Raw genomic sequence first — 25,963 nt, forward strand, 5'->3', positions numbered from 1 at the left:
TTAGGAATATACAAACAACAAATAATATAAAAGGGTTACAATGTCGTAGGAATTTAAAACTACAAAAACATAAATTAACAACCCAAGGAAACAATCTGTAAATAAATATGTATGTACTACAAAATAGTTTTAGGCCGGGTAACTTATCAAAATTTTAAACATAGTTTAGGCATGTTTAAATATATTTTTCGATACAAATAAAATATTTAAACATTGATTAAGCTTAACTATTTTAAAATTTTGATAAGTTACCCGGCCTTAATAAATGTTTTTTAAGAAATTTCCTCGAAATCCGCCTATTTCAAATCGGTCCCTACGCTAATCCATAATAGGTACTATCGTTATAATTAGCATTTTTAATCGTCGTTTAGTTTTTATTAGAATCGAAAAAAAAATATTTTTTGAAATTTCGTTTGAAATAAATTTGGAAAATTTAAAATTTGGGATTTGAGATATTTAAGATTTTTTTGGTATAGATTAGACAAATTTAATATATTGGGTGTATGACTTAAAAATGCGAAATTTTTCCACATTTTTAGCTTTTATTTTGAAACCTGACCTTTTTCATCTTTTTGGAAACATATGGATTCCGCGCCAAAATAACTGCTCATCTTTTGAGAACAAGAACGAAACCAGCCAATTTCGTATACTATGTTCCAAAGTGAAGCGTATCCCAGAGAGATCGATCTGCATCGATCGCAACAAATAGTAGTCGGACGGGGCATGGTCTGGACTATCAGGCGGGTGAGGCAAACTTCCCAACCACTTCTTTCTAAATAGTTTTTTACATGTATTGCAACATGTGGCCTAGCGTTTTCATGATGGAATATTACGGTTTCATATCTGGTATTTTTTTTTGGCCAATGCTTGCTTCAAACGAATCAGTTGCGTTTGTTACTGGTTTCCCGTGTTGATCTGGTCAGATTTCAGCAGCTCATAATAGATGAACCCTTTTGCTCCAACCAAATAGAGAGGATTACCTTAGCGGCATAAATATTTGGCTTTGGTGTCGATCTGACTAGTTGGCCGATCTCTTACGCTTCCGGTTATTATAATGGATCCATTTTTCATCGCAAGTAACGATTCGGCGCAAAAATTATTTTCTATTATTGCGTTCAAACATCATTTCAGACATGCAAAATAGTCTTTTTTTTCTTCTTGGACGAGAAGTCAGGGGATGACCCCTACTCATGCAAAGTTTTTTGTTGGAACTAGGAAAATAGGGAGGAAAGAGGGAGTAGTGCTGTTGAAAACGACAGGAAACACATCAGCGGGAAGTTTGTTCCACATACGTACAGTTCGGCTAAAGAACGAATTTGTGCGGTACTGTGTTGTGCGATCCACCGGACAATTGACCACAAAGAGATGTGTTCTTAATGAAAAACGTATATTACGTAAAAAGCTTCGGGTATCAGGAACAAGTTTCCTAATTTCATGCGAACATATTCCATTGTAGTACCGATAGAACAGTGAAACGCAGCCCACATTGTGACAGTGCTCCAGCGAAACAATAGAGTTAGCATACCTTACTGTCACCAATTATCACCTTCGCCTTCTCCTATACTCGGTCGAGAAGCTTCAAAATTTACTTTGAAGCACCGGCCCATACATGAGAGTTGTATTTTATTTTCGGTCGGATATTGGTCTTGTAAATATTGAGGAGATCAGATGGAGTGAAGTAATTCCTATTCGTCACTTGAAAATTGTGTTTAGACCACCGGACATCACATTGTATTTTCATGCCCAGAACATCAAGAGCGTCTGATTCCACAATATTTACACCACCCATAAATACAGATGAAGGGACAAAGTCTGTCACATGACCCCATTCAGAGATTGTCAGAAGGTCCCGATTAAGGGAATCATTCAAGTTTTGCCTCATTGCCTCAATCTCCGATAGGCTTGTTCTGTAATTGAATGAATGCAATTGTTACTGTAATCTGCAAGAGAGGGTTGGAAGTTTGACGTAGAAGGTCGTTTAGAAAAATAAGAAATAGAGTAGTTTGATTAGCTCAAAATGATTTTGCAAGCTTTTGTTGAGTTTGACAACAATGTTCATGGAGTATTGCCTCCAATTCTTGATCTTCAAACATTTTTGGCTGACCTGGGCGATCTTTGTGTCTTCCGTGTCAAAATCACCACTTTTGAACCGAAACAACCATCTCTCGTACATTGAAACCGATGAAACACATTCATCATAAGCTTTGGTAAGCAATCGGTGTGCTTCAGCGACACTTTTTTTCAAATTAAAGAAGTTAAGCGAAACTTCCCGCTTATGACGCTTTATTGATACAAAATTACACGTTTTCGAAGCTAAAACTAATTTTGTTGCGTACAATATAATGTTCAATAACTAAGTGAGAATAAATGACAGATATATACCCTTCAAAATGACATACAAGTTATTAGCAACAAAAACAGCGTTCAAAATATTCGCAATCAATCTATTTTCAATCCCGCATGTTTAAGTCATAAACCCAATTATGAATAAAACATCCTCTGAAGTTTTTTTTCTCTTTTCCCATTTTCAACATTGAATTTGAATAGGAAAGATTGGAAAAGGGGAATGGAAATGTTTTTTTAGAAATATTATTATCGTTATGCTTAACAGTTTAGTTAGTTATCTTAGAAATGTTTTTTACAATATCATTATAAATCTATAAAATGTATTATTCACCTTCTCTTATACGATTGGGCATCATAAAATCCTATATTCTCCGCCGTCTCATGCCATATGCGCTCCAAACACTCGGCTGTGAAATTTCGTGTTAGTAGACCGTACTTTTCGGGTACAACATCTTTGTTGACTTCGTATTCGAAAATTTCGATCGCCTGGAATATAAAGGCACCACCAATTGTATACAATATTACCAGCAATATAATGCCAACATTACTGAACATAAACGCCGTAAATTTACGAAAATGATCCTTGAAACGTTGAAAGGGAGGTTTCTCTTTGCGACGAAATGAATTACGAGGTGTGGACATTTTTTACGCTCCTGGTATCCTTAACGGGTTTTGTTGGTTGGTTGTTTATACACAGATTTAGAGAGTTTGTGTTATTTAAATCTTCTTCGATATTTTGTAAATGGTTTCAGAGGTGTTTTATGATGACCTCTCGAATTTGATAAATTATATTTGGTTTTCGTGTTGCTTGACATTCTCTGTATTGACCATCAGTTAGTTGGTTTAGAGGGGACAATAATGATTTAACGGAAAATTTCAGAAATGTATAAGCTGTAAAAAGGGAATTATATTATTATTTAAAATGTTTTTAAACACTTTAGTTATAGGGAAATACAAATAGAGCGGAAACTAGAAAAAACTCAAACAAAACAATTACTCAAAATAATCACACATACGAGTGTGGTTTTTGTTTTCACATAGTATTTTTTACTAATTCATTCTCACCATTTAGGTTTTTGACAACTGAGTTAGGTCTTTAAAGCTGAATTCACCCATGAGTTTCTGAAACATTTTTTGTTCGGAACAATTTTTTTTTTATATGTAGTTTGAAGTCTCTCTCAAAAATAGAATGTCTAACTACATATAAAAAAAAATTGTTCCGAACAAAAAATGTTTCTGAAACTCATGGGTGAATTCAGCTTGACAGGAGAGTTGCCGATCTATGTGTATTTATCTATGACTTTAGCTATTAAACATTTAAATCGATAAAAATATTGATTTCTCTATCAAATATTATTATATTTATTTGAATTGTTTTTCCACATGTCTAATTAATATTTTCATAACAATATCTCTGAAATTCATAAAGATTTATTAGTTTTTCCAGTTCTTTTTTTTAAATTTAATTTAAACATATTAAATATTATTACATGTTTGAGTACGTTAGCATTTTGTAATAATTTTCAAACAATTAGCAAGCGAGTAATTAAATACATTTGTATTTATTTTTAAAAGCCCCCCAGTGTGTTTGTGTATACTTCAATTTTTCTCACCGATCAACAGATGTTACAGTAGAAAATAATACTAATTGCAAAAAAAAAAAAAAAATGAACAGAAAAACTAATTACAATTGGCATACGATTCAGATGCTTAATTGATATTCAAAACAAATCAAAATACAACATTTATCAAATGAAAAATTCTACAAAAAAATATTGAAGAACTAAATAGCCAAACCATATCAAAACATTTTATTATCGGTACCCAACAGTGTTGGGTAAATTATGTTCGAGTAAGAAAATAATATAGAGAATGTAATAAATTCCATTGTTTAATTAAAATATCGTTTAGTGTTGATGGAAATTATATCAATCATCAATTTTAATTAAATTTAAATATATTTAAACTTAAAACAAGCTAATTCATTGTGTATAGTATATAATTTATTTATATTATATTAAATTCAAGAGGTTTTTATACTTATTTTTTTTTAATATTTACAGAGGTCGACATCAGTAACAGTTTTGTTTGAAATCTATTTTTATTGCTATGTACCAAAAAAACATGTTGTTGCGATGTAAACTTGCAAAATTATTCATAAAAGACAATAAAAAAACATTGACAAAAGTCTACATACGACCACAGCATGTCCTTGTTTTTTTTTAATACTAACAGATAAGCATGCAATTTATTAAGTCTACAGTTCAAACAATATTCAGTAACTTTGAAAACACTGGTAGAGTTAAAAACAAGCTGCGAAGTGGTCGCCCAAAGAAACTACATCGTAGAGATGTAATCTTCATTTTAAAAAAAGTCAACAAAAACTCAAAAGTAAATACCACAAAATTGGTCAAAGAACTCGCAACAAGATCAGAAGTTATTGTTCATTCACGAACAATTCAATGAACCTTAAATAATAATCATCATAATATTAATAGGCAAGTCGATTTCTTTAGACCCCTTTTACGCTCACATTATACATTCAATTTGGGAAAGAAATATACCATTTTAAAGGGATTTATTCACAGAAGTGCAGAATATATATTTTATTGAAATCGGTTCAGTTTTTTAGGAGTTATAAGCGTTTAAAGATGTTACTAACACATATGCAAAAACGTGTACATGTGAACCTTAAGCTAAAAAGTAAACAAAGCATTGCGTGTTTGTCCAATTTGTTGTTGTAAATAAATAAGAGAAACAATTAAACAGTATTGATTTCGCTCTGTTTTAAGTGAGAGTTGTTATAGAAAACAATGAAGAAGAAGATTTTAATAATTTAAAGTCGCTTGAAAGAAATATTTTGAAGGTTTTTTTTATTTTCTCAATATGTAAATAGTAAGTAAATAGTTATTTTATAATATCTGCAGAACTATAATTGTGACGGTCTTTAAACTTTATACGAATCAATTTCTTATCACTGCATGAAGTTTAAGCAAAAATGGGACGGATCGGAATAGGTGGCGAGTCACCTCCCATACAAAGTAAATAGTTATTTTTAAATATTTTGTGAGCTATAATTATTCAAACTTTGTATAAATGGCTCTTTTATCATTTTGCATAGTTTCGCTGAAAATTTTAGGGATTGGAATAGTGGGCGTGGCACACCCTAACAAAGTTAATATTTAATTTTGAATATCTGGAGAATTATTACAATTATAAAAGTGTTAAAACTTTTTACGAATTAATTTCTTATTACTGTGCGGAGTTAGCTGAATATAGGCGAAGTTATATTAGAGAGCGTAGCACCTCCCATACAAAGTAAATATTTATTTCGAAAGTCTGGGGAACCAAAATGGAGGGTCGGTAAAGTAGGTGAGTCACCTCCCATACAAAGTAATAATTGCAAGATTCATCAAACTTTGTCCGCATAGATCTATTACCATTTTACAGAGATTGGATGAAAATGGTCGGGATTTCATAAGTGGTCGTGGCAATTCCTATACAAAGTAAATAATTAATTTCGAATATCTGGAGAACTATAATTCTAAAAGTATTTAAAATGTGTATCAATCAATTTAATACCATTCTACGGAGGTTAGCTAAAAACGAATTTATTCCTGATCCTTTTTACAAAGTTTAGCTAAACGTGATCGGATTAGTAGGAATGACCCCTCCCATATGAGTTATTTTTTACATAAAATACATAAAAATGGGTGGGATCAGTGGTATCTCCCATACCAAATTAGTTATTGTTTGAATATCAAGTAAACTGTAATTGAGACATTCTCCACATTTTGCATGTGTTATTTTCATATCATTGTACGTAGTTAGGTTGTATCAGAAATCCATTCATATTTCTTAATTTTACTAGAATAGGGGTAGCGAAGTGCACCGGGATATGCTAGTGGTAATTAAAGCAGAACTCCTCGTAAATTAGCGAACGGATCGCAAACTTCGTTTGGAATTCGCCCAAAAGCACTTTGAAAAGGACATGGAATTCTGGAAGCCAGCTTTGTTCACTGATGAGTTGAAGTATAACATATTTGGATGTGATGGGAGAGATAAAGTATGGCGCAAAACAAATACAGCAATGGATCCGAAAAACTTACTCGCTACAGTTAAGCATGGTGTTGGCAGTGTGATGGTTTGGTGTACTGTCGCTGCTTCTGGAGTGGGAAAATTAGTGTTTATTGAGGATAATATGGATCGTTATCAGTACAAATTCATTTTGGAACAAAATTTCAGAGCATCTGTTGATATTTTAACTCTTGGTTAAAGTTGGATTTTTCAGCAAGATAACGATACGAAACATTGGTCTCAAATTGTCAAAGATTGGCTACTCTACCGTGCCCAATGATAATTGTACACACCGAAAATCCGAAAACATCTTATTACTTAAACCAATGTTAAAGGAGAACCATCCAGAAGAATGGCAAAATATAACGTCCGCAGAACTAGAAAATTTAGTTGCTTCGATGCCCACAACGAAATATTGAATTTAATGAAAATTTTTATTCGCTGAAAAATGTTTATTTAGTGTACAGATCGTATGTAGACTTTTGTCAAAATTTTTTTTTAATTTTTTGTGAATAAAAGTTGAATTAATTATAAATTTAAATATAGAATTTTGTTATATTACTAAAAATGCATTTGAAATAAAACTACATCATTACTTTTACTTATTATGGTTTAGAAGTCCGCGAGTTACAAAAATAATGGTCGTATGTAGACTTTTGTCGGTCACTGTATATATTAAATGGCATAAAATTTTGTTTTATAAAATAATTATTGGGTGTATGACTTAAAAATGCGTGATTTTTTAAAATTTTCAGCTTTTATTTTCAAACATTTGTACAATATAAATCTATACAAAGTTAGCTATGACATTTTCCCATCTTTCTGGCAACATATGGATTCCCATCATCTTTTGAGACCAAGAACGAAGTGAAGCGTATCCCAGAGAGAGAGCGTTCTGCATCTATCGAAATAAATAGTAGTCGGACGTGGCAAAGTCTGGACTATAAGGCGTGTGAATCGAAACTTCCCAACCATTTCATTATAAATAGTTTTTAACAGGTATTGCAACATGTGGCCGAGTGCTGTCATGATGGAGTTTTATATTTTCATGTCTGGCCTCATATTCTGGACGTTTTTCGGCCAATACTCGCTTCAAAGGAATCTGTTGCGTTCGGTACAGGTTAACTCTGACGGTCTGCCCCGATTTCGACAGCTCATAATATATAGGATCCTTTTGCTCCCACCAAATACAGAAAATTAGCTTAGCGCCATGGATATTTGGCGATCCCTTACGCATCAGGTTATCGCAATAGATCCATAGATCCTGTGCAAAAATAATTTTCTTTTATAGCGTTCAATCAGCACTTCACACATACAAAATTGTCTTTCATGGTCTCTCAGCTTCAATTCGTATGATACCCAATTTCTCTGCTCTTGGATGAATCCTACTTCTTGCAAACATTTTAAAATTGCTGATTGTGTAGCTCCCAATGATTTTGCAAGCTCTTGTTGAGCTTTACAACAATCTTCATGGAGTAATGCCTCCAATTCATGGTCTTCAAACTTTTTTGGCTGGCCTGGGCGATATTTGTCTTCCGTGTCAAAATCACCACTTCTGAACTGCACAAACCATCTATCGCACATTGAAACCGATGAAATGCATTCACCATAAGCTTCGGTGAGCAATCTGTGTGTTTCAGCGTAAAGTAAAACTTTTGGGGAATGCAAAAGAGGTTTTTTGAAAGAATAGAACAAATTTGGCATAAAGTTGAAATTTACTTAAAATATAGGTCTACATCGGAAGGCTCTACACCGCTCAGTAATACAAATCTTTATAAAGTGTTGCCTTTAAGAAAATAAATACATTATTATACCCTTCACCATGAGTGGCAAGGGTATTTATAAGTTTGTCATTCCGTTTGTAATTTCTACATTTTTCATTTGCGACTAGGGTTTTTAATTTCCCGACCTTTTTTGATTCCCGGGAATCGGTAAAATTTTTCTCTACATCCCCGGGTACCCGGCTATTCCCGAAATATATAATAATACTGTAAACTATGAATATTATAGCAAAATTTCATATACAAACTTAGTGTTATAATCATTATATATAGAACTTCGTAGTAATTAATTCAATTTGAGCTTAATTCACTAAAATCTTAATCCGTAATTAAAAAATGTCAGCCTTTCATTTTATAAATCCATTCCCAATATCTAATTCTTTAGCTTCCTTCAAAAGCTTCATTTAAATTGAATTAATTTTGAAGTTAATTAATAACAGAATTTATTCATATTAAATTTTTATTGATTCAAATCTACTTCAAATCCTTTTAAGTAAAAGGAATGAATTCAATACATTTAACTGAATAGTTAAGAGATAAAATTTTATGTTGATCTCGAAAATTTTCAAATTATTGGATTCAAAGGTGAATTTTTATAATACAACACCAGCAAAATACACTCATTATAATGCTAACATTGTTACCAAGGACTATTGATGTGTTTCCTTTCAAGACCAAAATCAATTCTATACTTGAAAATACCAAATGGTGTGCCGCGATCAAAAGTAGGGACCTTTGTTCTACTAGTGTTTTCTGGAATAATTCTCACCGGTCAATCTTGGCATTGATGATTATTCGCCTTTATTTCTATATCGTACAGTTTTTCATAAGCTTTTTTAAATGTTCATTCGAAAAACCCCAAAAAAACTATTATTGCCGAGATATAAACGAAAAATTGTAAAAAAAAACTTTTCACTTTTTTTTAAACCAAAAAAAAAATAGAGTTCTAACATGTTTTCTTTGTAGTTTCGTCAGTTTTTAATTCCCGTGAATCCCGAATAAAAATCTCGGGAATTGGGTAGTGAAAAATTGGCAAAATTCCCGGAAATTCCCGGGATAAAAACCCTATTTGCGACCCCACAAATATTCTGGATATAGTCATGTACGTCTGTATATTGAAATCAACTTTCCGTAGACCGCAAATAACATACTAACATGATTGATACATCAATATATCGTGAATTCTACTGGCTTGGTTGCTATTTAAAATCGAGTAAACCGGCCCACAAATGGCTGAGATATAAGGAAAAACCCGGGAAAACCTCAATTTTTGTCCTATTTTTGATCTACATATATCTGGATTACAGTCATTAATGTAAACAATATGGATATCTAAGGATAAATATTTCAAAGTACATTGCAACGATGTATATAAGGCTATGAACTACTAAGTTGGACCTGCAATGGGTCAAAATCCGTAAAAATATTTTTTAACCCGAATTTTTTTTTTATCAAAAAAATTTTTTTTTGTCTTAAATTCTTGTTCCAAAAATTCTAAAAAAATAATTTGGAAAAAACTTTTTTTAAAAAAATTTTTTAAGTATAATTTGGTGAAGGGTATGTAAGATTCGGGACAGCCGAATATAGCTCTCTTACTTGTTTTTAGCTATATCTGGATTACAAAGTCATTAATATAGACAATATGGATATCTAATGATAGATAATAATATCTATTAGATATTTCAAAGTCCATTGCAACGATGTATATAAGGCTATAGTAATTTGGACTTACAATGGGTCAAAATCGGGAAATTTTTTAACCCGATTTTTTTTTGCCAAACTAATTTTTTATTCACTAATAATTTTTTTTAAATTAAAAAAAACAATTGACTTTTTTTTTAAACAATTTTGAATGTTGCTTTTGTTTTCTGTATAAATAAATATTAAGAACTTTTTTCAAAAAAGTTATCGAAAAAATAACCTTTTTAAATTTTTTTAAATTAAATACACATAACTTTTTACTCAGTATTTATTTTGAATACTTATAAATTTGTTATAAATTAAAAATCATATACATATGTATTTCAAAAAGATCGGGAGAGATTTGGATCAGCTATTATCAAAAATCCAGACTCATGTAGTTAAAAAATTAAAATTTTAATTTTAAATTTTTTTTAAAAAATAAAAGGTGTCGTCAAACGGTTAATATTTTGTAAATTATATTCTTCCAGGAACATTACTCATGTTGATGAAATTAATAAAATTACAATTTGAAACTGTAGGGTACTTAAATAACAAACATTATCCAATTTTTCGCTATCATATACGCTTAAATCAATAGTATTTTGTTTGTACAATATTATGTATTAATTTACTATCCATTAAATATATGTATTTAAAATTTATTAAATTTCCTTTAATTTCCATCCACACTTCACTATATTACCGTGCGAAAAGAAAAACAAAATATTGTACAAATTGTGAAGAAAGAATGCAGTGCTGTCTGTAGTGGATCGAAAAGACGTGTCGAAACAAAAGAGCGGGAATTCGAGGTACAAGAACAATATAACGCATACTTTTGATATGTTTATTTTCTGTTTATTTGACTTTTAAGTAAACAACAGTTTAACTACAAAATACTCAAAGGTGTAAAATAAATATTCGATTTGTTAGTCTTTCGTTTTTTTTTTGTCTTTAATTGATGTGAATGGGCATGATAATTGTTAAAAGAAATTTAAAACAGTCATAAATATAAATTACAAATGGAACAAACAAATTGGAGCAAAAAATCTCTTATTCTAAAAATAAAATTTATAATTTGCCGGTTTAACAATTTTGTTTTATAACCTTCAGCCAAGTATAGACAAGTAGTCTTTGACAACACCCAGCAGTTCTAGAAGATTGTCCTGATCTAGTGATTTTACCTATCATTTACCAAACTACATTTTTTTCAGAATAGGCTAAGAGGCAGAATAAAGGCATCATTTATGACAGAAAAGAGAACACCATTAAATTCCCTAAACTTCCCCACCAAAATTTCTCTAGAATTTCTAAAAAATATTCCCTGAAAATATTTCCCGATTAGGAACCCTAGTAAAACGCCAACAAATAAGCACAATAGGTACACTCAGTAGAAAATAAGTTCTCAATTATACAATACTTGTAACGTCAAACAAAAGAAAATATGAAAAAAATCAAAATCAAAGTTTTACGTTATAGGGGCAAATATTGAAAACTCTCCTTAGTGATTCTACCTTCTACAATTATTGTATCATGGAAAAAACTAAAAAAAAAAATCAAACAATATTCAGAAACACGAAAGGAAAACAATTTTCACTCAGTTTTTAAATAATTTTTGAGTGTTCTTAATACAAAAATTTTGAAATTGTTTTCCTCTCGTGTTTCTGAATCAGGCCCTAAGTGAGTCGCTCTGTATTGCTCTATTTTTATACCCTACACCTTCGTGAGAAGGGTATATATAAGTTTGTCATTCCGTTTTTAATTTCCACAATATAATTTTCCGACACTATAAAGTATATATATTCTGGATCTTTATAGATAGCGGAGTCGATTAAGCCATGTCCGTCTGTCTGTCTGTCTGTTGAAATCAACTTTCCGAATCCCCCAAATAACTTACATACACGATTCATACATCAATATATCCGGAATTCTTCCGGCTTGGTTGCTATTTAAAATCGAGTCCACAAATGGCTGAGATATAAGGAAAAAACCATGACAACCTCGATTTTTGATATCTGGATTACTAAGTCATTAATATAGACTATATGGATATATAATGATAGATATCTCAAAGACCTTTGCAACGACGTATATAAGATCATAGTAAGTTGGACCTACAATGAGTCAGAATAGGAAAAAATATTTTTAAACCGAATTTTTTTTCACAAACATTTTTTTTTTCGCTAAATATTAAAAAAAAAATTTACATTTAAAAATAAAAATTTTAAAATTTAAAAAAAAATTTAAATTTTTTTTTTCAAAAAATGAAAAAAAAACTTTGGAACAAATTAAATTTTGTTTACCAAAAAATATTTAAAATTTTTATTTTGAAGTATAATTTGGTGAAGGGTATATAAAATTCGGCACAGCAGAATATAGCTCTCTTACTTTTTTCAATTAGTTCCTTAATCTCTTAAATCAAATTTTTATAAACAAAATTATGGTGGGCAAGCACTTAAAATTTGTCAAACACCATCTCAATATTTTATTGTGTCATAGAAAATGTCAACAATTCAATAAATTTCAGTAATAAATATTAACAATTGGGTCAATTATACAAATATTTTTATTTTGGCTAAAACAAACGGCAATAATTAAGATTTATTATAAATAAAATTTATGTTCAACCATGTGGTTTAGTAATACAAATTAAGATTTTTAAAATTCCTCTACATGTGCATTATATTCCACATATAAGAAATTTCTGATTTCAAAATTAATCAAATAAATTTATATTAAGGCAGAGCTTCAAATTAATTAATTTAATTTTAGCTTAATTCAATAAAATCTTAATTCAGAATTAAAAAATATGTCATTCATAACATAAAAACATTCCCCACAAAACAAATTCAAAGGGTTTTATTTGAATAGAATTTATTCATTGTTGAATTAATTCATAATAATATTCATTCAACCTTTGAATGATTAAATTTTTGTTAATTCAAATTAAATTAAAATATTTTTTCTTTATTCAGTTTTGTTTAGCTTTTAATCATTTAAAAAATTTATGGGAACAATTTCTCTAAAGCCTTTTTGCAATAGATTTTAATTGAAGAAAAATTTAATCACTCAATACATTATTAAATCTATTTTTTAATGGCTTTGAATTAAAGAATACTTGAATGATTCAATAAGGAATTAATTCTATAAAGAATTAATACTCAAAGTAATAAATTCAATACATTTGAATTACTGAGAAATTAAGCTTATGAATTAATTCGTAATAAATTCATTAACGCAATGTTTAAGAGATAAATTTTAATTTGATTTTGAAAATTTAATTTAGAATTAATTCTTTCGAACCTTTGCATTCATGTATATCTTTAAAAATGTATTAAAAAAAACAGATACAACTTTATTTATGTATTAATGTATGTACATAGATTTTATTTCATTTAATTATTTTCAACATTTTTAAATTTAAATATTCTACCATTAAAATAGAAAATCAATTAGCGTTTAGCATAAATATTTGTTTAAAAAAATAAATTTGAATTGTATTTTGTTAAGAACATATCAAAACAAATCAAAAATGTATTGAATATTTCAGTTGAACAATTTTATTTAAAATGTTGAATGAATCGATACATCTTTCACACTATGAATATATGAACGCACGTGTGTGTCTAGTATGATTTGTACCTGTGTGGAATGTGTGAAAGAATGTTGAGGTAAAGAATAAAATGTTTAAAGCAAAAAATATTTTTAAATACTATTGGTCAACTCACAAGTTCTCCTATCATGTCATATTGTCATAATGTCCTAATATTTCACACTGGTTTAAATTTTGTTATTGCCTTTCAAGCCAATTCCTAAAAAGAGAGAGGCTAACAATTCAGAGGTACCGCAAGGCTCCGTCCTTTCTCCAGCTCTATTTCTTATCTTTCTAAACGACCTTCTACGTCATTGCCATTCATATTCATTTAATTATATACCAATCGCGTCGGAGATTGGGCCAAAAAAGCAAAACATGAATGATACGCTTAACGAAGATCTTGTGAAAATCTCTGCATAGGGTTGAGCGAATAGAGTCGATTTTAATGCACGCAAAACTCAATGCTGTACCTTAACGCGCAACAGATCATGTTGCTCCATCTGTGTTGTAAATATTAAAGAATCAGAAGCTCTTGATGTTCTAGGGATGAGTATTCAGTGCGAAAGAAGCATTCAAGTGCCTTGGTTTTCTAAAACGGTGTAGGAAATACTTCACTCCATCTGATCTCCCTACCACTTATATTCAACCCAAAATGGAATATAATTCCCATGTGTGGGCTTCGAAGTCTATTTTGGAGTTACTGCGTACAGGAGAGGGCGAAGGTGGTTACTAGTGACAATAGGGTATCCAGCTCCATTGACACACTAGAACATCGTCGCAATTTGGGTTGTGTTTCAATGTTTTACCGATACTACAATGGTTTGGACTCTGCTGAAAATATGGAACTTGTTCCTGAATCCCGTAGTTTTTTACGCAACATACGTTCTTCGGCAAGGGCTCATCAATTCGTTGTCGACTGGACAGTGGAATATGCTTCCTCCTGAAGTCTTTCCTGTCACTGTCAAATCAAATTTCCACTAACACTACTCCCTCCCATAACCTATTTTCCTAGTTCCAACACCATGCATTGCATGAGTAGGGTTCATCCAATTCGGTAGCAAATTCTAAATTTGCTAAATTTTTTAAAAAAATTTTTAATTTACATGGATGTATAGAAAACATTGGTATTATAATTTATAATTAATTCTAGAATAATAATTTAAATTAATTATTTAATCACCTAAAAATCTAAATTCATAACACTTCCAAAACATCGGCAATAAGTTATTACGCCCTCGTCATCGTACAGTCAGACATTGTAGGGTACGCTGCGTGTAGACACACGAAAGAAAAGATGAAAAAGATTTTTTTTTCAATATTTTTACTTTTAAATAGTGTGAGTTAATTAATGATGGCAAACATTAGATACTTTTGGATACCAAAATGTATAGACTTTAAAAATACATTGATGTCCAAACTAATCTTCTACCAGATTATTTAAAAGAACATTTGTACTTTATGCAAAAAATAATAATAATAAACCAAACAAAATAGAAAAACTCAAACCAAAATATAAATAAATAACAATAAAAAACGAATAAAATATACCGGAAAAATGTTAAATCATTATTAAAAAAAAATGCTTAATATTCTTAATAAATTATGTTTAAAGCTAGAATAAATACTCACATAAGTGTTTAGAATTTTGAGAGAAATATATATTTTTTTAATATTCTAAAAAGTGTTTTTTTTTTAAATTTGAAAAAGATGGGTGATTAAAAAGATTTTTGTTTTGTTTTATGATTGTTGAAAATGTTTCAACATGATTATACACTTAACCTTATTTAATAATTTAGAAATATTAGTCACAACTTTTTAATAATACTCCTATGATTTCATTCAATACGAATGACGACAGGGCAACAAAGTTAATCATTCCACATTAACTCAGTGACTGGTTTTTATGACAAACTTTTGAAATAATAATAGAATTTTATAGTCAATATTTCTTATACATACATCAATAAGAAAGAATTAGAATCATGTGTATCCTTGTGACCCTTTACCCATAACTTAGTAAAAACTGTTGATTTAATAATTGAATATTTATCACAAATAGTTTTTTGCTTGAATCCAGCATTAAAATCGTTTATTATTTTGGTTTTTAGATTTTCACTAACTATTATTATACCCATCATCAAAAACGATGGAGGTATATTGATTTTGTCATTAAGTTTTGTAACACATAAACATGAGGCCAATGCATTAAGTTCGAATATTCGTAATGCCTTCGAATTCAGTTGGAAACTAAAGACAAGGAGGCCGAAGAGGGATGTACCCTGGTGTCACAATGGTCTTTAGAAACTAAGGGTAGACGCAAGACGACTATTCAACAGAGCCAAACATACAGATGACTGGATCACCTACAAAACGGCTTTCATCGAATAGAAGAGAAAACAGGAGATCAAAAATATCAATGTGGCGTAGCTACTGCGAGAATATTGATAATCTCCCAGAAGCTATTCGGCTACAAAAGACCTTATTTTGGGATCATACCAATGGTCTCTGTATGCTGAAATGTCCAGATGGTATGTACACTGAATCAACGGAGGAGACCTGCAAACTTCTCCTGGATACTAATTTTCCTGGTTCAGTCCAATTCCGATTTAGACATAGCTTCCCTCAATTTCCAAAAGTAATCGCCGGTTGATATGTAGAATCTTTGGTGTAGAGCGGGTAAAGTGGGCCCATTCAAATTCCCAGGAACAGATGGAATTTTTCCATGTAGTGGTCTTTGTACCTAGGGCTGGGGGCTAGTCTGAACAACTGCCAAATTCGTACAGACCAATTATTCTTAGCTCATTTTTCTTGAAAACGATGGAGAAACTACTCGATATCCTCATATAAGGGATGCTAGTTTGCTTATCACCCTAGTAAACTTAAGGTGGCTGCCATTCATCATATGACGACGCTAATCAAGAACAATACGTCATAAGGTGAAATTGATCTAGCACTGGATATAAAAAGGGCTCCTTACTTTATAAGGAAATGAATTTTGGAAGATCATCGAAAATCATTAGGGCAACTAGGGGATGTCTACAAGGAGGCATATTATCGCCTCTATTGAGGACTCTAGTTGTCGATGAACTTTTGGAAGAACTTAACAACTTAGGATTCCGTACATATGGTTACGACTTAGTAATTTCTGTTACTGGGTGGGATGACGTAACGATATAGGAAAAGGGGTTGATCATTAATCCAGACAAGACAATTGTTGTACCATTTACAAAACGCAGAGTTATTAGACTCATAGAGCCTATTTTGAATGGCTCATCTATATGGTTTTCTAAGTAGGCAATATATGCCTGCCAGCGACTTTTTGGTAAAACGTGGGGGGGTTAAAACCGAAGATGATTTACTGGTCTTTTATTACGGTTATAAGGCCAGTAATAACATATGCTGCCTTGGCATGGTGGAAAAAAGTGGAACAGATGACTGCGAAATCATTACTTGATAAAGGTGATGAGTCGATAATCTGTGTCTCTATTACTGGGTCCATGAGGACCCCTCCCACTCATGCTCTGGGTGCAATCCTACATATCCCTCCCTTACATATATGGAGGAGGCCTATAGGAGAGCATCTAGATTATCGATGATATCCCGTGTAATGCCGGGTATTCTGGTTGGGCACATGCACATTCTAGGCATCTTTGGAAATTATCCTAGTACATAAAATATCACACTATAAGTCACTAACTTTGGTGTTACATAGGAAGTTTAGGGTCCTTATACCTGAAAGGTACGAGTGGTTAAATCAAACACGGTGGCATGATAATGCCGATCAAGTGTGGTTTACTGATGGCTAATGGCGACATTGGGGCTGGCATTTATGGGCCCAATTTTCAAAGAGGTATCCCAGTGGGAGATTTACTCCATCCTTATATGCTCCAATGAATGTTTAAGAAGGAGATTAAGGAATACTAAGATATATTTGTTATGTCGGATAGCCAGGCTGGTCTTAGAGCCTTATCATCATATGAAGTGAGGTCTGGTGTTGTTATGGACATCTGGACATCCTTGAATGAACTCGTTGCGCACAATGAACTCACATTGTGCTGTATACCTGGCCAGGAAGGTCATGCTGGCAATGAACGCCCTGACGACTGTCTTATCAACAGAGGCGCCCGGCGCAGGTTCTGAACTGTTCTTTGGCATCCCAAGTGAATACATTATGGAACGCATTCGTTCTTGGGTTGAAGCGGAATTTGCCCGATTTTGGGGTAACCAGGACTAAGACAGTCCAAACGGTCCATTACCTTATCCACACGTAGATCCCAGTCATTGCTTCCGCTCGGAAAGGATGACTTGAGAATACTTATTGGATTATTCACCGGACACTGGTTTAAAGTATCACCAATTTATTTTAGGTAATGATGATGATTTCATGAACTTCATGGCGAAAACTCTGAACATATTCTATGCGACTGCCCAATGCTGGAAATGTGCAGATCTAAATGGTTCGGAAGGGCGAATCTCGGAGTGAATCGGTCATTAAATACCTATTTTGATGACCTCGACAAATCTTATTTTTTTGAAGGGACAAACAATTTGAAGAAATGTTGAAATATAATGATTTTTTATCCAAAAACCGGCCTAGTAATCCCTAGATATGAATTGAAAAAAAATCAAAAATTAATTTTTTCGAACCTTTGATTTCAATAAATTTAAATGTGGTAAACAGATATTTATATTTTCATAATTTTAAATTCTTAATATAACCATGTCTATTCCTGTTTTCACTTTCACCATTCATCCTATTTTTGAAAGCATAATTACAGCAATATTATATAAAATAAAATTTCGAAAATTATATAATTAAGGTTCAAAAAATTACGTGTAAACATTTATAATTCGAAATGCTGAGAAAATTAGATGCTATTGTTGTAATTATTCTTCCAAAAATAAGGTAAATGGTGAAAGTGAGAACAGGAATAACCCTGAATATTAGCTGCAACTGAGTTACAGTTATTTCAGTGATTTTAGCTTAGCTTTCGCTGTAGCTGATCAATTTTTATGCCAACTCATATACATTTTTCACCACAGAACATTATATTTTAAGCTGCTCACCTTCGAATATAAAAATATTTCAATACAATTTGGCATCCAAAAATAATATTGTACAACAAATAAATACATACTACATACATATTTTGAAATCATACATGAAACCTGGCAAAATAATAATTAATTTTAATTATTGTTTTAGCAAAAACAAACTAAAAGAAGAGAAAAATTAAATTGACAACTGTCAACCACAAAAATATCGAATGTCAAACAAAATTTTGAAAAAAAAATTATTATACAACATCCAATAGTACAGCATACATACAAACATACTTAAATGAACACAAATTTTATAAAACATTTAACGAAAACAGAAAAAATAAATAAAATATTGAAACAAAAATTCAAACTCAAACACAAACACACAACAAAATTGATTTAAAACTAAAACAAAATTCAAATGGTAAATCATTAAACAAAAACGTGCTATTTATTCTTAATGAAATTTTGTATATTTAGATTTTGCTATTTCTACTCCAGACAGTATGTAAGTTTGTTATACCATTTGTAACCTAGAGATAGATGGAAGTTTGTCAATGGTACCAAAGCATAAAGTACTTGAATAATTATTTTTTAGTACTTGATACTGTATATTTTTTGTTTAAAATTCAAACCAGAAATTTTATATTTCTGGAGATTTTCTACTTTTATTATTATTATTTTTTTTATTCAATTTTATGATCAACTATTACAATTTTTATAATCTGTTTATTTGATAATGTTTTTATTTTAAATCTTACTTTTTTGTATGTATTTATATTTTAACAAGAAAAATACTACACCACAAATATCAACAACAACATCAAGATCTCAAAATCCCATAACATATACATAAACTAATAATAATAAAAAAAAAATAATATTTATATGACGCGATTATTTTTGTAGTTTTCTTTTTTTTGAAAATTGTTTAGAAAATTCAAAGCAAGAAACTGAAAAGGAATTTCTTTGATATATTCAAATACTCGACAATACACTTTTGCACTTTTACACACTACAAAAACCATATGGATTTAGTTTTTTGATCGAATCATCAACAATTTTCAACCACAGACGTCATAAAATAAATGTTTAATAACAATTTCAGGTTTGTACGGGGAAAATGTATGTATGTAATTAATTAATATAATCTTTAGATTTTGAAATACATTCTAGTAAAACGAATGCCATGTTGCTGACTTTTCCATAATTTTTTTTAAGTAAAAGTGATCACAGATTGATCTTATTTAAAGTATTTTAAAATAAAGATGTTTTAAGTTATTTTTAACTATTTTATAATACAATAAATCGATTTCAGGTAGTAGCTTCATAGATTCTGAATAAAAATTCACAAGACTGCACTCGAATAAGGAAATGCCAAGAATATCCAAACAAGTTTGAGTGGTACTATTTGGCCTATACCTTATCTTAAATACCTGAGTTTTATAAGAACCGATTTGGCTATCTTTTTTAGATATATTCTAGAAACCATTTCAGACGGAAATATTTCTCTAGAATAACCATAAAACACCAAATTATACTTTAAAATATTTTTTTAAATATTTTAAACAAAATTTAAAATTTGTTTTCAAAATTATTTTTTCGATTTTTTTTTTGAAAAAGTTTTTTTTCTAATTTTTTTTTGGAAAAAGAATTTATGACAAAACAAAATTTAAAATTTTTTTTTCAAAATTATTTAAAAAATTTTTTTTTGGAAAAAGAATTTATGACAAAAAAATTATTTTGATGAAAAAAAAAATTCGGGTTAAAAAATATTTTTGAAATATCTATCATTAGATATCCATATTGTCTATATTAATGACTTAGTAACCCAGATATAGGCCAAAAATAGGCTAAAAATCGCGATTGTCCCGGTTTTTTCTTTACATCTCAGCCATTTGTGGGCCGATTGTCTCGATTTTAAATAGCTACCGAGCCGGAAGAATTACCGATATAGTGATGCATGAATCATGTACTATGTAAGTTATTTGGCGGCTACGGAAACATACAGACGGACTTATGGACATGGCTATATCGACTTCGCTTCTATAACGATCCAGAATATGTATACTTTGTGGGGTCGCAAATGAAAAATGTAGAAAGTACAAACGGAATGACAAACTTATATAGGGTATAAAAATGGCAAAAGATCTGAAGGTTCTTTGTCACACTATTTCAAATGCCATTAAAGGTATTTATAGACGGCAATACTGAGTATTAACACTTTTCAAATTTAAAATATTATTGAAATCAGTCGGTATTTCAAAAAATCGTTTCGAAAAAACATTTATTGTTTACACGATAGTATTACAAATATTTTATTTCTTTGTTGATTGATATTTTTCTGAAAATTTTATTTTTATTTTATATTTTCTTGTCATTTTTATTTGCCTTACTTGTTTTTATAAATACATACCCGATACATATGAAAATAAAAAGTTTTTGAATTGTTTTAAACAAATTTTTAATACCGACCGTAAATCAAAAAAATCATTTGTATTTTTTGAAAACCTAATACAAATTTTGTTTAGACGATGAAATTGTATTATGATACTTGAGTTTTTGACAAATATTAATACTCAGTATTGTCGTCTATAAATACCTTAAACAGTAGAAAGAAGACTTGAACATTGAAAGAAAACCTGGATCGAGAAGAAAAAAAGATCTAACAGATATTGCTAAGACATAAAAAGTCGCACAACTATTTCGAAGATCACCGAACACTTCTATTAGAGAAGCAGATCGTATAGTTAAATGTTCCGATTCTTTGGTGCGCTTAGCCAAAGTTAATGCTGAGTTGAAATCGTATAAAGTTCCAGATCGCAAAACAACAAGCGAAAAAGTTGAGGTCAAATTTTATAAAAACAATTAAGATAGCTATATTCGGCTGTGCCGAATCTTATATACCCTTCACCGAATTATACTTCAAAATAAAAATTTTAAATATTTTTTTAATTTTTTTTCGAAGTGTTATTTTAAATTTTTTAAATTATTTTTTTTTAATTTTAGTAAAATTGTTTTTATGCTAAATTTCCAATTTTTAATTTGATAAATTCACTGAAATTTATTGTTGGGGGATAAGCTAGTTCCTATGCGCATTTCACTGGTTGCTTAGGCCAGATCATCAGGAAACCTTTTCCCAAAAGGAGTTAGAAAAACTAAAGATATTATACAAATAAAACTATAGAGTGTTTGAGAATTACAGACACTCAAGCTTTATTTGTAAAAATATCAAAGCTTAAACAAAACACCAACAATAAACCGTGATTTATCTTTTCTTACATTTCCTTATTTTAAATTTTTTTTTAAATTTTAAAATTTTTTTTTTTTGATTTTCAATTTTTTTTTTGGTGAAAAAAAATTCTGGTAAAAAATATTTTTTCCGATTTTGACCCGTAGATACAACTTACTATGGTCATATACACCGTTGCAAAGGTCTTTGAAATATCTATCATAAGATATTCATATTGTCTATATTAATGGCTTAGTACTCCAGATATAGGTCAAAAATAGGTAAAAAATCGAGGTTGTCCTGGGGTTTTCCTCATATCTCAGCCATTTGTGGACCGATTTTGCTGATTTTAAATAGGAAACTTCTCAAAAGCATGTCTGACATATCTGGGGTCTTCAGAAAATTGATTTCAACAGACAGACAGACGGACGGATAAGGATCCAGAATATATGTATATACTTTATAGGGTCGGAAAATTATATTGTGGAAATTACAAAAGGAATGACAAACTTATATATTCCCTTCTCACGAAGGTGAAGGTTATAAAAATACACCTGTTTCACAACTTCCGGGTCAAGATTTTTATATGGCTAAACAAGCTGATGTTTAAGAACAATACCGGACAGAAAACCAAACAAAATTCCCCAAGAAGTTTCTAGTGTGACAGGCCATTTGCAGTTGTGACAAAAGAAGCCAATCATTTGTGGCACGATAAGCACAGAAATACATATTACGGAGTCTCTAAAAAACGGCTTTTCCCTTTCCTAAAACAGCACAGAGTGCCTTCATATTTCTGGCCCGATTTGGCATCATACCACTATTGAAAAAAAAGACCTTGAGTGGTCTTCAAGCAATAATGTCAATTTTGTACCACGGGAAGCAAATCCACCCAACTGTCCAGAACTGTGGAAAGGTATTGGAACTGTTTACGCCAAAACAACACTTAGCGATTTTGCTCATTTCCCTTCAATTCCTATTTTTCCTTAATATATATAAATGCAGAATGCTATGTGTTGCAGTATACAATCATTAGTACTAAATCAATCGTAAAGTGTCATAAATACTTCTTTTCGCGAGAGATTCAATTCTACCGCTAACCTGTTCAGATCGCTATCCTAATCCTATTGTTCCTTATGGTAAGAATCCACCTTTCAAATAATTTAATATATAATTAGAAAAATTCCTAATTCATTTGTTTTATTCCTTCATTTTCATATTGTTTTTTAAATTATTCTGAGTACAAAATCTAAACGATTTTGTTTCGTCTCAGAGAGTTTGAACATCTCTTCCAATTATCCAGCCTTTTCCCCCTTCACCCAGCTTCTCAGCTCAACAGGAACCTTGTAATAAAAGCATTAAAGAACATAGGAAAGGTATACCAGGACATGTACGATTTTAAGCGTAAGTGGACCACCTAGTCCAAAAAGGTAACAGAAGACACTATAAAATTGTTAATGGGAGGACCGGAAAAATTTAATAAAAGGGGGTGTTGATTCGCACTTAGAAATGAGCTGAATGAAGCTGTCTCTAAAATTATTTATTTCGTAAATTAATCGTACATTTGAAAAGTTTGTTTCGGATTTTCTCTAATGTTTCGTTTATCAAAGTCAAATTAATTTGTTTCTCTTAAATATTCTGTTAATGAATTCATTATGCATTAATTCATAGGCTTAATTCCTTAGTAGTTCAAACGCATTGAACTAATTGCTTTGAGAATTCATTATTTATTAATTCCTAATGGAATCATTCAAGTTTTCTTTAATTAAAATCAATTACGAAATAGCTTAAAAAATTATTGAATAATAAAATTTTTCTTCAATTCAAATCTATTGCAAAAAGGCTTAAGTCATTTTTTATCAATTAATTTTGTAAATGATTGAAAGCAAAACTGAATGAAGAATGGATGGCTGAGATTTTTAATTCTGAATTAAGCTCAAATTGAATTAATTAATTCAACATACTATCGTATTTATCATTTTAAATTGAAACACCAAATAATTATAATGAATACACCACCGTTTCGGATAAATCCGATCGGGTCATTAATCGATTAATTGAAATATCAACACTAAAAGCTGGAAAACGCACACACTCAAACACACACGGGGTATAAATAATTCGGTCTACTCGATAACACTCCTTCTTACATGTTTTCCATTTATTTTCAAAACATTATTTTGATTTTTTTTAGTAGGCATTTGCAGTGGGATTTCATAATTAAGTTGTATTTATTTTTTTTTAATTTCTTTCTTAATGATTTTGTTTTTCAAATTTTTTTGCGGAACATTAAAAACTTATATTACAAATGAAAAACTATTTAAAATAAAAACTATTTATTTTAATATTTAAAAAAAAGAACAAAAATAATGAAACATTTAAAAATGAAAATTTATTTTTAAATTAATCTTGATGAGAATTTTCATGTATTTTCAAATTTGTTTTCTTGTGGCTGGCTGCTCTTTTAATATCTCATGCCACTATTTCCACTCACTCACTCGCACTCACGCCGTAATTGCTTTTTTTTGTTGTGTTTGTTTAACGGTTTATTCTTGCTCGTTGTTTTCGTTTCATAGTCGCCGATCACCGTTTATCTTCGAATATTGAAAATTTCCGTTATTCACCGTTTGCCAGAGCGCACGTTACTAAATGTTGTGTTTGATTTTCCTTAACGAAAGACCCCAAAAATGAAAATTTGTTTCTCCCAACACAAAATGTGTTTTCGATTTTCTTATATACATCATAAAATCGCATATATTTTATTGACGTTCTTGTGTTTTTTTTTATATTTTTCACTTGTGGCGTCATTATTTTGTTCACAAAATCGTGTCTGTTGTGCACTCGACGATGATGATGTTATTCGAAATGTTTATAATCAATATATAAAATTTTGGAAATAACAAATCATTACGCTTTCAATTAGACTTTATTAACGGGAAACAAGAGAGAGACACTTGTTGAATTTATGGACCACAAAATATGGTTAATAGTTTTTTTTAACATATTCGGAAAAAGGGAAAACAAATTTGAAAAATTAACTTCGTGAAAAACAAGAATTAATTCTTTCAAAACAGAGGTTTATATTTATATTTCTAAAACGATTGCGAAGATTAAAAACGTGTTAAGCCTTAATTAAATTTAATTTTATTGCGGAATTTTTTCAATTTATTCAATAAACTAAAGCATTTTTGTGTTACGCGAATATATGTATGTATGTTGTGCAACCTCCTCCATTTTCGAAATAACGGTATATCTCGAAAATACGAGCTAACCTAAAAAAACGGTTGGCACCACTAAATTTAGCGTATCCGAGTTAGTTTAAGCCGCTGGGTGCCCCTCTTGACAGAAAAAAGTGTCAATTTCATGCAGAGTGTTATTGATCGATAGTTACAAAATCCAGTGTAAGATTTATGTGTACTTGAAACAGATTTGTGTCAACATTTTGTATAGGTCCATATTCCGGGATGAAATTTACATCAATCAATATTTGGACGAAATTTACCCTTACGTCTTTCTCTCGAGGCTCTATCGTGCCAACAACAGACGGACGTTCATAGATAGATGGTCTTTAATTTTATAAGGACTCAGAATATATGCTTTTTGGTTCTGCGTCCAAAATTTCTATATGTTACTAATGGAATGACAAAATCAATTTTGTCATTCTATTTTTTTTAACATAGAATTTGAATAGAAACAAGTAAGAGAGCTATATTCGGCTGTGCCGAATCTTATATATCCTTCACCAAATTATACTTCAAAATACAAATTTTAAATATTTTTAAATAAACAAAAAATTTTTTCCCAAAGTTGTTTTTTAAATTTTTTGGAAATTTTTTTTTTTAAATTAATTTTTTTTTTTTAAATTTTAAAAAAAATTGTTTGGTTTTTTAAATTTTTTTGGTGAAAAAAAAAAAAAAAATTCGGCTTTTTTTTCTCGATTTTGACACATTGTAGGTCCAACTTACTATGGTCTTATAAATGTCGTTGCAAAGGTCTTTGAAATATCTATCATTAGATATCCATATTGTCTATATTAATGACTTAGTAATCCAGATATAGGTCAAAAATAGGTAAAAAATCGAGGTTGTCCTGGTTTTTTCCTCACATCTCAGCCATTTGTGGACCGATTTTGCTGATTTTAAATAGGAAACTTCTCGAAAGAATGTCTGACAGAATTATTGAAGATTTGGATCCCGAAGATATCTGGGATCT

At 30.4% G+C, this 25,963-nt stretch overlaps 1 protein-coding gene across 2 annotated transcripts in view; it reads right to left on the reverse strand.

Annotated features, from left to right (window-relative positions):
• The window catches only part of sand (sandman), a 27,359-nt gene extending 2,869 nt beyond the window's left edge, over window positions 1–24,490 (reverse strand). For both annotated transcript variants that reach the window (XM_065514193.1, XM_065514192.1), the window contains exons 1-2: window positions 24,250–24,490; window positions 2,678–3,237 (exon numbers count right to left, since the gene is read on the reverse strand). In XM_065514193.1, the coding sequence (XP_065370265.1) occupies window positions 2,678–2,988 (311 nt within the window). In that variant the 5' untranslated portion in view covers window positions 2,989–3,237; window positions 24,250–24,490. The remainder of the gene's footprint in view (window positions 1–2,677; window positions 3,238–24,249) is intronic.
• Window positions 24,491–25,963: the final 1,473 nt, after the last annotated feature.

This window comes from Calliphora vicina, chromosome 5 (assembly GCF_958450345.1).
Source record: "Calliphora vicina chromosome 5, idCalVici1.1, whole genome shotgun sequence".
NCBI lineage: Eukaryota > Metazoa > Arthropoda > Insecta > Diptera > Calliphoridae > Calliphora > Calliphora vicina.